Source organism: Triplophysa dalaica, chromosome 11, assembly GCF_015846415.1.
Source record: "Triplophysa dalaica isolate WHDGS20190420 chromosome 11, ASM1584641v1, whole genome shotgun sequence".
Classification (NCBI taxonomy): Eukaryota; Metazoa; Chordata; class Actinopteri; order Cypriniformes; family Nemacheilidae; genus Triplophysa; species Triplophysa dalaica.
This window is the reverse complement of record NC_079552.1, coordinates 7,522,410-7,534,729: the sequence shown is the minus strand read 5'-3', so window position 1 is coordinate 7,534,729 and position 12,320 is coordinate 7,522,410. Positions and strand designations below refer to the sequence as shown.

Here is a 12,320-nt window from a genome sequence, read left to right as displayed (position 1 = left end):
CCGCATAGAAATCCTTCAGCGTATGCTTTTATCAACTCATTCGATTTGTAAAAAAAAAGTAAAAATGGGTCGAATTAACTGTTCGACATCATATTATTTATAATACATTCAATAAAAGCAATTCAAAAAAAATGCAATAAAGTTTCCAATAATATTTTTATTTGTTCATACATATTTGTACAGGCATCCATAATAGACAATAACATACAAAGGAGACTATGCACACACTTTACATTTAGCTATAAAACAAGCAAAGGTAACATGTTTGATTTGTCAACCTTTTCCAAATAAAATAACATTTCCTCAAGAAAACATTTTATATAGCATAACTTATATATATATATAGAATATATAAATATACCACAATGAAATTTAAAATATAATTTTAAGCACTACACATAGAACTAAACTAACAGATTAAATTAACCAAAGGGTTTATTCTTGATGCACGTATAGGCATCTTAAGTGAGATTAATTGACTTTTATATTATAGTTATGAATCCCATCTTCTATTCCCGACGGATATCAAACTGTTGCACCCTGTTTGTGATGTCATCCAGTAAGAACAGTTAAGGATAAAAACAGAGACACTTTAAGACCATCAGGACTGTTAGAAAAACAAGGACTAGTTTTCTAAAAGCCTAGACATACAATGGGCAATATGACTATTAATAGACATCATTGTTCAAAAATGTTAAACACATGACCTTCATTAAACGCAGATACAAATGCAAGCAAAACCTAAATGCATTATTATGAAGTGAAGATATCAAACTACAAAAAAAAGGCCAGTTCAGTTAGCTGAAAGGATATGTTTGCTAGTAAGCTGCTGAATGGTGCTGTGGACCTTCTTCTGAAATGCGATCTGAGCTTCACACATGCAGGGATTCTCTGATAATCCCCCTCTCGCCTCCTCTGAAAAAGAAACAGTAAGCCTGTAAATATTTTCTTGACTTTTTATATTTAATATGTCAAGGTTATTAACATTGCATGTAAATAATGATAATTTTTTAGTTTGAGTAAAAGATTTTTTGATGCGTTTATCATGGATTCTTTTAATAATGCATCAAAAATGTACTTAATATTATGCATCCAATATTTGCAATTAGATGCATAATTTTTTTATCTTAAACAAACCGTTTGTCTGCTTAGCGCATGTTTTCTTATCTGAGTTGAGGACATATCCCCCCCTGCACTTGCAGAAATACGAAGCATTGTTGTTGACACAATAATGTTCGCAGCTGTGCCCAAGTGCACAAGCATCGAAACCTGCAAAATCAGCTGAATTAGCAGAATACATTTCACTACCAATTATCACATTTTTGATTCGTCTGAAGATTATTTGTGTAATTTTTTCCTGAGGAAACAATTTTGATGCTCTCTACTCTCTTACCACATAGAGACTCCCTGAACTTGGATGTGAGTTTCTCGATTACACCATATGTTTCCACATAGAACACATGATATTCCATAGGCTGGCTTGCCATAAGTTTGAGAGACCGCATTTCTGCTCTATCTACTCCAATGGCATATATTTCAATCCCAGAAGTCCTTGCAGCTGCTGCCACCTCTTCCACTTTATCCTGCGGTCTCCCATCGGTCACAATGATGGCCACCTTAGGGATGTTCTTCTTCTGTGGCCGCATCCCTGCTTCTTCTGTAAAAACCTGCTCCATGGAAGTTTTGATGGCCAAGCCACTCATGGTTCCTGTAGAGAGCGGATCAATACGGGAGAAGGCTTGTTTGATGTCTGCTTTGCTGAAGTACTTTTTAAGGAGGAACTCAATCTTGACGGTACTGGCGTAGTTGACCAGGGCCACTCGCGTGGCATCTGAACCAATATCCAGCGAGTTAACCATATCGGAAAGGAATATTTTCACCTTTTCAAACTCGGCAGGGCGAACGCTACGAGAACTGTCAATTATGAAGACCAGGTCCAGCGGCCGGCTCTTGCAGAGTTCGGCTGGAACTGTGAGGGGAAGAAATTGGAAATACAGTTTTTAATTATTGTCATTTTTTGTCAGGGTGATGTTATAATATTGTAAATAAGCAATCATCAAAAATTTTAAATAATTGCAAAGTGTGTCTTGCTTAAATAAATTAATATTTAAATTCTTCTTACGAAAGAGATGCTTCTCAGTATACTGCACTGACAGGAAATATCAAAAACACATAAATATTTTTTTATATTTCAATTGTTTCTCCTAGAGAGAAATGATATTAGATACATAAAAATGTGTTTTCAAAATTGTCCAAAGAAATGGTCAAATGTATTCACAAAAGTTGTGAAATATTCAATTGTGCGACTCTCTGTTGTTCCATGTTTCATTTGTATGTATTTTGTTTTTTGTATGAAATGTTGGATGATGTTGGATGTTGGATGATTGATCCATAAAAAAATTAACACAGATATCAATAAATTCTCATGTGCTATGAAAGCACTCAATTTTCTTCGGGGTTAATCCAATCTGTTATATAAGGTTAAAGCTGCATTTCTCTGAACAATAAGCTTAGTTTGATTAAATTAATCACATTATTGGAATATGGCTGTTTGTGTTCAGATGTTTTTCACAAACTTGTTTGTCTAATACAAAACAACTCTTCAGTTTAAATAAATTCCCCTGCAAGATAGAGAGTTAGGATTATTTAAAGGAACTGAAGACAGAATGTTCTTCTTCTCCCTGTGGGGTAGGATGGGTCTACCTGGGACCGTGGGAGGTTCAGCAGGGGCAGTTGTTGCACGAGTGGTACTGACCGGTGGATGAGTGGTTGTACTCTGTGTTTGAGGAGGTGGGGGAATGGTGGCTACCGTGGTGAGTGGTGGCATGGGCACTGTTGGGGTTGGTGATGTCACTGTTGGGGTTGGTGAGGTCACTTGCGTTCTGGGTGTTGTTGGCACAACGGGCTGGACAGGTGAGATGGGTCGGATGGGTAAGACAGGTGAAATGCGTCGAACGGGTGAGACAGGTGAGATGGGTCGGACAGGTAAAACAGGATGGTGGTAATTAAAAGGAGGCCCTTTCCAGGGTGGACGCTGCTGATGATGGTGAGGATGTTGATGATGATAGCCGTGAAACCTGTGATTAAAGCCATGAGCTTTGATTGGTTAGAAATTGAAAGAAAAAAAGAGAGCAGAACAGAAGGTTGAATGAAGAGAGAGAGAGAGAGAGAGAGAGAGAGAGGGAGAGAGAGAGACAAAAAATAACATGAAAAGGTGCGGGGAAAAGCATGTGAAGCTGTTTCTCTGATGGTTTAAAGCAAAATGTGGTTGTGTTGATCAATGACACTTTTTGATTTTATAGCAAAAGCAAGAGCTACAGTAGCCAGGCTAAAGGTCTTGTTCAAACACTAGTTAAATGCCATTTGTAAGAAACACATGTTAATAAAACCACTTGCTGTAATAGTGTAAAGTTCAGCTACATATATTGCACAGGACTTGGTACCTTTTGGACTCTAAAGAGATGTCAAAATGTTAAATATGTCAAAATGTTTCTCAAATGTTTTTTTTATAAAATGTTCATACGGGCACTTGACAAATAAGCTGCACATGTGTCCTATGGTGCAAAAATTTGAAAAAAAAGGAAGATAAATCTCTCATGCCAGTTTAAATAATAAATAATATAAAGTTCTCTAAATTGTTGCTGTCACACCATAGGACACATGGTAAGGTTTATTTGTCAAATATACCGCTATGCAATTTTTCCTTCATTAGTCTGAATTTTTTATTGCTTGAAAACATGAACAGTTCTAATGTTATTTTTAAATAGCCTAACATTCAAAAACTTAATCCATCTACTTAGATTACATTAATATAATAATGCCCATACCTCCAAAATTAATAGAGTTCCCCTGTCCAGGCATTTTAGAAGCGAAGTGAGATCTTTGGCGGTCCACGTTCAGCTGGTTCTGGTTCCGTATGTATGGGCCATACGTGCCTTGTACCCCCATTAAAAACCCAGAGAAATAAAAGACAAAAACTCCAATAAAGTGCGTCATGTTGATATGGATAGAGTATAGTAGTTCATGTGCCTATTTTGACCCGCGATTTTGGCAGGAGAAGAATTTCACGTGTTTTAAAGCAGCTGGACCCCGAACCTCCGACATTAGCCAATCCAAGCAAGTGGGTTTAACTGGGCGGGCGTTTGGTCTTTCAAGAAAGAAGAGTAGAACGACACACATTTCACAAAAATTAAAGGCTAAACAACTAAATAATTGCAATTCGAAAAACAAAAATGTTGTTTTCTTTGCAATATTTAAGGTTTAAAAAAATACAGAACATTCTGTTATTTTGCCTGTTTCTATAGTGTATTATATTTTTATTTTAAATTTGACCTACAATGGGAAATATATAAAAAACATAGGTTAGTAAAATAATTAAAATAAAAAAATTGTGTTTACTGTATATAACAATAAAAGTCCGTAAAAGTTAAAGGATACAATAGCCTACAAAAAAACAAAAACGTTTGATGTTTGAAAAGATAAATCGGTTCTAAAATTATACATATACATATACATACTATATAATGTTGAATTAAAAGGCTATTCTCTAATGGACATAGCTTTTTAATTTTAAGAGATTTAGTACTATTTATCTATGATAATACCCAGATGATAATACATCCGGCATGTAGAGGGCGCTATAATAAATACACTACAGCATCAGCAACTGCAGGTTTGTTTTTATTCTGCTCGTTTGTCAGTTGGAGAACAGAGAGAAAATATCTCTCAGCTCGGGAGGTAAAAAGTCGTATTTTTGTCATTTGTATTTTGTGTGAAAGATGATGTTAGCGATGTCTTTGCTTTTGTTGTTGATAAGGTTTTATTCTGAAGTAAATTCCTTCAGTTGCTGATGTGGAAACACCGTTTATCCAGATTTTGAATATGCTGTCATGATAAGCATACATTTTGTTACTTTTCGTCTGGGTTTCGCTCCTTTAAATTATTTGTTTCTAAAACTGTCATTTACACACAGGTCCTTTGGCACTATAAAGTTTAGACAACCTGTCACCTGTCATTAAGTGAAAATGCGGTCAGCTGTATGTCCACATCTTTACTCAAATGTAGTCGTGCAGTATAAGAAAAAATCGGTTCCGAGTCATATTGTGTAACTTTTTGTGAATAACAAGATGTATCCAAACCTGTGATGTACTGTATGTAACTGTTTTCCTCTAATGTTTTCCCCCGGTTACATTACCAACGTACTGTACAGAATGCAGAGTCTGTCAGTGCAGGCGCTAGCCCTGCGGCAGCTGGGCAGATTGAACTCTCTGCAGCTACTCACGCCGTGTCATGGCTCAGGTCTTAACATGTGGTGTCCACGAACCTTACATGCTCGTCAGGTGTGGGGTTCAGTCGCTCCCCAGACAACCATGTGGACAAAATTGTGGGACGGACGACAGAGCTGGCCGCTTTATCAGACAAGACTCAAGAGCACAAGAAAGAAAGGAAAACAGAGAGCGGTGCAGGAGGAGGAAGAGGAGGAAGAGGAAGATCCAGAAGCTAGTGATTATGAGAATGAGCTTCAAGATGACCCAGGCTTACCTAAAGACTACAAAGACCATGAGAGAACAGTGCAGTCTCTACGCTTTGATCTAGTTTTGAAGTCTGGACTGGATATTGCACGAAAGTAAGATACAGTCTTGTGATAAATTCTTCTCCACCAGTGAGCTGCAGTGGTTTTTAGTCGTAATGCTATTAACACCATGTATCTGTTTTGCAGTGGTGTTGAGGATGCTTTCTATAGCCACAAACTGCGATTGAACGGCCAGAGTCTTGCCAAGAAGAGTAAAATGGTGAGTCAGCACCATCTAGTGGCGTTCTCAAAGATATGTCCCAAAGATATTGGGAAGCAATTTTTGTCTTAACTCGTTTGACTACTAGTAGTAGTTTATCCTACACGTTTTTATTTATACATTTATGTAAGAATAGGGGCCACTTTTCCATGTTTTATTTGAATGTCAAAATGAATGTAATAAGGCATCTAATGTAAATTAATGCGTGTTTGTCTGTTTCTCCCTACAGGTTAAAGTGGGTGACAAACTGGATCTGATCATAAATGAAGACAAGGAAATGGACACAGTCTTACTAAAGAGAGTGATCTTAAAAAAGGTGGTTGGAGAGACGAAAGATGCAGAAAAGCAAAAGGTCATGTTAAGAAGCTGGAAACACCTCCAACTTCCCAGAAACGATGTGTACAAGCAGTGAAGAGAGATTGTATGCTCTGTTTCGAAAAGTGACCGATTAACAAATAGGACAAAAGTTGCATTTCTTCAGCTCTTCAATCGTTTGTTTCAGCAGACTGCAGTTTTCTTAATTCTGATATCCTCATTTCTTAATAGATATCATGACTGTTTCATACTATTGAAGACATAGATTTTCTGCAGTTACTATTGTAACACAAATACACCCTGTTGTTTAGAAATTGATGTGGTCTTATATGCATTGTTTTCCTCCCCTCAACTAGGAAAATTCTTTGGCTTTTCTGATTAGTAGATGTGAGAAGAATTTGCATACACATATATGCACTATAACAGAGCCCAAAAATAAAAGAAATAGCAAGACAGTTGTGCACAGCATAAATAAAGTGTTTCTATACTGTATTAAGAAATATTAAAAAAAGGTTTTTATTATATGGTTTGTGATTAAATATGGTAAGAATATAAAATGATTTAATATCCTGACAAATGCAAATATTCTATATGGAATACAGTATACTTTCCTAAGACATTAAAGGGACAGTTCACCTAAATATAAAAATGCTGTCTTCATTTACTCACCCTCATGTTGTTTCAAACCTTTATATAATTATTTGCTGTGTTGCAGTCAAAGAAAGATATTTGGAAGATCATTAGCAATTTTCAGTTCTAAGACTTTATCCACTACCATAGTAGAAAAATTCAATTGTGTTTTTTTGTTCTGTTGAACACAATGAGATTTGAAGAATTTTGGAAATAAACAGTTCTGTCTGGGGCACCTCTGAACACCATTAAATTTGTCCTATATGCTAGTCAATGATGTCCCAGAACAGAAAATTGCTAACATTCTTCACAATATCCATCTCTTTGATCATCAGAACGAAGTAATTAATACAGGTATGAAAGGACTTGAGGGTAATTCAAATAACAGAATTAACATTTTTGGGTTCACTATATGTTGAAAAACATGAATCGGTCATAATAATTTGCAATTTCCATATGAAGCTCTCAGCAAAATACCTGTGTCTGAGAGGCAATGAAATTAAAGGCAGACAAAAAAACATGCTTGGAAGTGAATTTTTATTTAAAAATATATATAACATATAACCTGTTGCTATAGTTTAGTACAGATGAATACGATTGACTTCCTGTAAGTCAGGACATACTTCAATATGTTAATAATTAGAAAAAGCCAGTGCTGCAACATTGCTACGACTACAACAAAAATATATTTTCTCTGCCCTCACCCCAAACTAAAGTGACATATTATTTTTAAGAACTAAATGTTTACATCGTTGATTAAGGCTACTGTAGCTTATCTATAGACTTTAGAATTACAACAATATTAATTTGGCATATAAATAAAAACACTAATATATCACTGTCAGGTGATAGTGGCTTCAATTACAAACTTTTCTGTCACTTAAAAGCCCATCCTGTTTAGGGTCCATGGACGTGAACTCAACCCGTCAAACCGGACCTAAACAAGACAAGGTTAGTTTATATGCTTCAGCTTATAGACTTGTGCAAATAACAACTATATTGTGTAAAATATAGGAAAACAGGACTGCACATAGCAGGAAAATTGTTAAGAATAAGTCACAGTGTTGTTTGATCTCTTAGCCTTCTTTAGAATGTCACATTTCTTGCGATTGGGCCGCCGGCAGCGCTCGTCGATACTCGGCACGCATTCGTAGTGCCACACCTCATCCATTTTCTCAACCGGGTACACTGCCTCCACATAATGGCGAATGAGACGGAGGCGCACAGGGTCCAGCTGCTTCTTGTTGCAGGCCCCAGAGTGGTTGTACTGCAGCCGTAGATTTTCCTGCGTGAAAAGCTCAGGGAACAGACGTACTAGAAGACGGGCGGCAAAATTCCCAACGGACAGACTCTGTTGGACAATCTCTCTCACCTCTGCATCCATGAGCAGGTAGTCAGGAGGCACTGGGAAATCTGGGGTGGATACTGAAAGATCCTCAAGAGGAATCTTGCAGAAGTCCTTGCTGCTTTTCTCTAAGGGTGTAGACAGGACTTCAAAATCCTCCTTTGAGCGATCTGAGGTGAGAATGTTGATTTGGCCAGCAGTTTGAAAGTCCTTTGGGTCGGGTTCTTGATCAGGTGAATAAGACTTCCGTTGTTGTTGGTATGAACGGCGTTGATCGGTATCCCGTCGCCTACAGCGCTCATCGAGTTTGCCAACAAACTCAAGAGTCCACACACGATCATTCTTCGCTTGGGGGTAGAGCACTTGGACGTAATGTCTGATGAGATTGACTCTTACGGGATCCAGTTGTTTCTTTCCCAGAGAGCCGCTGCAGTTGTAGTGTTTCCGTGCATTCTCGTAAGTGAAAAGCTCGGGGAACATGAGAACCAAAAGTCGGGAGGCAAAATTGCCAATGGATAAACTGCATTCATAGTTGTTCTTTAGCTGTTCTTTAGTCAGTAAGTACTCCTGAGGAACATCGAAGTCTGGAAGTGGAACGTCCAGTTGGTCAAAATCCACAGTTTCCAACCACGTCTTTTTCGACCTGCGATTAGGTTTTTCATAATCGCACAAATCGCCGATTTTAACGACAGAGATGTTTTCGGGGAGACGGGAGGGGTCATACATCTCGTCTTGATTGTTTTCGTGACCTCTGCCATTTTCTGGAACTCCCTCCAGTGCTTCCTCCATACGCTGGACGCATAACTGAAGCCAGGTGTCCTCGAGGACATCAGGGAAATTGGCCTCCATGTATTTTCGTATAATCTCTAGTCTGTCCGAGTCTGTTACCAACTGTCCAATGCTGCTGATGCTCTCTGGCAACCTACCCTCCTCGAACACTTCAGGAAAGAGTCTGTTTAACAAAAAAATGACAAGATCCTCATAAGAGGTTAAGTCTTCAGAGTCATCACCGGATGTGACTCGAGGGTCAAACGTTGCATCTGAGCTGACATTGTTGGAATGAATATCATAATTGTTCTCTCCGGAGTTGAGGGAAAGATTTTCATCCTGGGCGTCTTCATTGATAAAACGGCAACTATGATTTTGTTCTATGTCAAACCCGATAACCACTGGAGCCTGTTTGCCACGCACCTGTCCGCTCTCCATGTCTTTCTGAGCCCAGAAACGATTCAAGAAATCATTGATCTGCATCAAGCACTCTGTCTGCCACACGTTTTCGTTTTTCACCAGTGGGTAGCATACTTCCACATAGTTGCGTATTAACTGAAGGTGCAACGAATCTAACGTGCGTTTGGTTGCGAGCCCGCACGCGCTGCAACCGTGTGTGCATTCCTTTGCTGTGAACAGTTCAGGGAACAGCTGAACAAGCAGCCTGCAGCCCAGGTCGCCGGCAGTAGACGTTTGCTCCATCAGCTGGGTCAGCTCATCGCCCGTCAGCTGGTATTCAGGTGGAGGCTGAAATTCCATGACCATCTCAGAGGGCTTCATCTGCTTTTTAATCCGCGTCACTTCCAGCGACAGCAAATCCACTTTACTGTGCAGCTGAGTCATGCTGGAATTCAGCGTGTTGAGGAGGAAGAACATCTTCTCAATGAGCGGGTAGAGGTGAGAGTCCAAGGTAGCAGAAGACCCCGTGACACCCACAATGGGGGAGGCCTTTAAGGCGTGATGCTTTCCTGAGCTGCTGAGATTATGGACATCGTGGAGACCGTTATGGCTTGCTCTGAGTCCATTGTGAGCACCATGCTGGTCCGCATTAGATGCAGCTTTACGCTCAGAAATTCGATGGGTGATGCTGTAGAGTGGTTTCCTGTATGAAGTGATGTGTGTCGGCTCCTGAGGAGAAAATCGGGGCCCTTGAGAGTTTGATCTGCTTCCATCATCTGAACTGCCATCTTGGAGATATTCTGCTGCCTAGAGAAAAAAAGACATTACTATGGTTTGAACAAGACAAAAGAATATAATATAAAAACAGCAATATACACTTTTTTTTACTTATTATGTCATCATATTTTACACAGAAGGTTGAATTGATGTTACATTCCTCACAGGCATCACACTTCACCTGGGTTGTCACCTTGACTCTCTTCCTGCTAGGGTGCCGTTCCACCTCTGCTGCATGAGCATCAGGTCCTGTGTGCGCTGCTGTGCGTTTTGTAATGCGCTTAAGGAAGCTCTCCATCTTTCCCTCAGTGTTTTGAATGATGTCTTCTGCATCTTTCTCCACTTTAACTTCTCAAGAAAAGCACAACAAATGTTCTTAAATACAACCAATTCTATGAAGGTGACAGGACATATGTGGAAAAATGATTGTCAGAACAATGCCATTGACTGTATTTTGTCAATAACAGTACAAAAGTGCGATGTGTAATGAAAGGTCACAAGGCAAAATGAGCATTACAGATGACATGAGTGTGAATCCTTATTACTTTTACAAGGCACTTGTCCGTCTGCATTAACCAAACACACAGAGGAGCTCATGTCCTAGGAAGAAAAACACAAGAACGATCATTTATAACTGATAATCCATGATATACGTGTATTATTACATTATATACTGTTTTTGTGTTTAGATAAACTGCTCGGAGAACTAAAGCTTGCAATATGCGAATTATATATTGACATTGTGTAAAGCATGGCCAGAATGTAATTGAAAATAGTGGTGATTGGAAAATTCAACCAAGACTAGTGAATGACCTTCACGTTTAAGTTAAATTTTTACATGAAAAAAATATTTGTTCTTGTCCTGCACTATAAAGTCTCGCCAGATCACGAGAGAGGCGCTGCTTCACCGTACGACCCCCGTCCACCGGCTCCACTTCCTCATTCTTCCACTGGAAACCCCACGGATCGGTACAAGCGGGGAGACAGACGGACAAGCGCTTCCCTGCTGCGCTTCTCTTGTGTCCCTAATGTGGACAGCATATGCCTTAAGAGAATACTGTATTCTGCATATTTTTGCAGTAACGCATTGTCTTGCCCTTCTCTCTCGTGTTTTTCCCCTCCCACCCCGTCTCCAACTCTCCCTCTTGCGTGACGCGGCAAGAAAAACATCCACCGATGAGTTTCGCGCAACACTGCACGTAAAGACAACCTGTACGTCACGTATAAAACTTACCTTCGCTACTCCGGACAGCCGTGCGCGATAGGTTAGGAGGCGTCAGTCATGGCCGCGTCTTTAAATCCAGTGGATTTTCCACGGGTAACTGTTGTCCGTGTTTCTCTCCGCTGCTTTTTTCTCTAGTCAGTGCCCTCTCGCGTGACGTGACGGTACTGTGTCATTTCCGCACAGCTGTGGGTTTGCTGTGGGCTCCTGTCAGCCCACCCCGCGGGAATGCTTGCGCTGCGGCGCCGTGGCAGTGAAATGCACGCAGTACGCCCTTTGTCGTGGGACTTTTCGTGATATGTATTTTAAGAGGTATGCATTTCACGGGAGTCCGCGCAATAGACACTCAGGAACAGTATGTTTTTTTTTTATGAGGGAAAACTTACTTTTATTTATTAAAGATGTTTTTTGCACTAAGCTCTATGACTGTAATGATAAATCAGTCCCGTACAGACACATGTATTATGTTTATGCATTTTTTTGCAAGTTTTTGAAAAGGTATGAGACTATAATAAATATATATATAACTGTTAGTAGGCCTATGGTAGGCTACCTTCTATTATATTATTCTACGTTTCCTGTGTCAATGATATATAAATACATTCAATTACGCAATAAACACCAAGAAAAAACAGTAGACTACCACGAACTGTTTGAGTGTACTTTGTTCTGTGTGTGTATTGCTTCAGAATCACACTTACTTTCTATAAAAACTACAAAAAATGAACTCTAGTAACTTTATACACCTTGGATTGCTTTGATGCACATAAATAACTCAAATTATAGCATTTGCACTCATGTACGGTGTCTTTCTTTTTGTTTTCCTATTATTGGGCTACACTCTCAAAATAATAGCTATATTTATATTCTTAATCATTTTATTATTTATTCATATTATTTTATATGATATTATACATTTATTCTACTTATCCGTCCTTGTTAAGCAACAGTACAGCAAGAAAAAATACTTGTATATGTAAATCCACAGTAGCCTTCTTGGCAATAAAGGTATTTTTTTAGCCTAGACACCAGTTCTGACCTTTGCATGATTCTGCATGATTTAAGTTATACT

At 38.9% G+C, this 12,320-nt stretch overlaps 3 protein-coding genes across 4 annotated transcripts; 1 reads left to right on the top strand and 2 right to left on the bottom strand.

Moving 5' to 3' along the window:
• Positions 1-137: 137 nt before the first annotated feature.
• On the bottom strand, positions 138-4,079 carry matn3b (matrilin 3b). Its single transcript, XM_056760764.1, has 6 exons — positions 3,828-4,079; positions 2,704-3,096; positions 1,394-1,969; positions 1,138-1,269; positions 816-915; positions 138-561 (listed from the first exon to the last, which is right to left on the bottom strand). The coding sequence occupies exons 1-6, from the start codon at positions 3,994-3,996 to the stop codon at positions 510-512; spliced, it is 1,422 nt and encodes a 473-aa protein (XP_056616742.1). The 5' UTR covers positions 3,997-4,079; the 3' UTR covers positions 138-509.
• Positions 4,080-4,668: 589 nt separating this feature from the next.
• On the top strand, positions 4,669-6,562 carry mtres1 (mitochondrial transcription rescue factor 1). The gene is made up of 4 exons (XM_056760765.1): positions 4,669-4,737; positions 5,210-5,626; positions 5,720-5,792; positions 6,022-6,562. The coding sequence occupies exons 2-4, from the start codon at positions 5,211-5,213 to the stop codon at positions 6,202-6,204; spliced, it is 672 nt and encodes a 223-aa protein (XP_056616743.1). The 5' UTR covers positions 4,669-4,737; position 5,210; the 3' UTR covers positions 6,205-6,562.
• Positions 6,563-7,255: 693 nt separating this feature from the next.
• Positions 7,256-11,450, bottom strand: bend3 (BEN domain containing 3). Of its 2 annotated transcripts, none has more exons than XM_056760762.1 (4): positions 11,261-11,450; positions 10,572-10,626; positions 10,208-10,377; positions 7,256-10,056 (listed from the first exon to the last, which is right to left on the bottom strand). In XM_056760762.1, the coding sequence occupies exons 2-4, from the start codon at positions 10,621-10,623 to the stop codon at positions 7,783-7,785; spliced, it is 2,496 nt and encodes an 831-aa protein (XP_056616740.1). In that variant the 5' UTR covers positions 10,624-10,626; positions 11,261-11,450; the 3' UTR covers positions 7,256-7,782. The 2 variants fall into 2 exon arrangements, with proteins under 2 accessions (XP_056616740.1, XP_056616741.1); XM_056760763.1 differs by having other exon boundaries at positions 10,208-10,374; positions 11,261-11,449.
• Between the last annotated feature and the right edge of the window lie 870 nt (positions 11,451-12,320).

Excerpts from the sequence above, each read along its gene's own strand:
- matn3b (XM_056760764.1), bottom strand. The coding sequence starts at position 3,996 with ATGACGCACTTTATTGGAGTTTTTGTCTTTTATTTCTCTGGGTTTTTA. Across the intron at positions 1,270-1,393 it reads GTTCAGGGAGTCTCTATGTG|GTTTCGATGCTTGTGCACTT; the intron begins GTAAGAGAGTAG and ends CTGATTTTGCAG. Across the intron at positions 916-1,137 it reads ATGCGCTAAGCAGACAAACG|AGGAGGCGAGAGGGGGATTA; the intron begins GTTTGTTTAAGA and ends TTTCTTTTTCAG.
- bend3 (XM_056760762.1), bottom strand. The coding sequence starts at position 10,623 with ATGAGCTCCTCTGTGTGTTTGGTTAATGCAGACGGACAAGTGCCTTGT. Across the intron at positions 10,378-10,571 it reads CGGACAAGTGCCTTGTAAAA|AAGTTAAAGTGGAGAAAGAT; the intron begins GTAATAAGGATT and ends GCTTTTCTTGAG. Across the intron at positions 10,057-10,207 it reads GAGTCAAGGTGACAACCCAG|GCAGCAGAATATCTCCAAGA; the intron begins GTGAAGTGTGAT and ends TTTTTTCTCTAG.
- mtres1 (XM_056760765.1), top strand. The coding sequence starts at position 5,211 with ATGCAGAGTCTGTCAGTGCAGGCGCTAGCCCTGCGGCAGCTGGGCAGA. Across the intron at positions 5,627-5,719 it reads GGACTGGATATTGCACGAAA|TGGTGTTGAGGATGCTTTCT; the intron begins GTAAGATACAGT and ends TCTGTTTTGCAG. Across the intron at positions 5,793-6,021 it reads TTGCCAAGAAGAGTAAAATG|GTTAAAGTGGGTGACAAACT; the intron begins GTGAGTCAGCAC and ends TTCTCCCTACAG.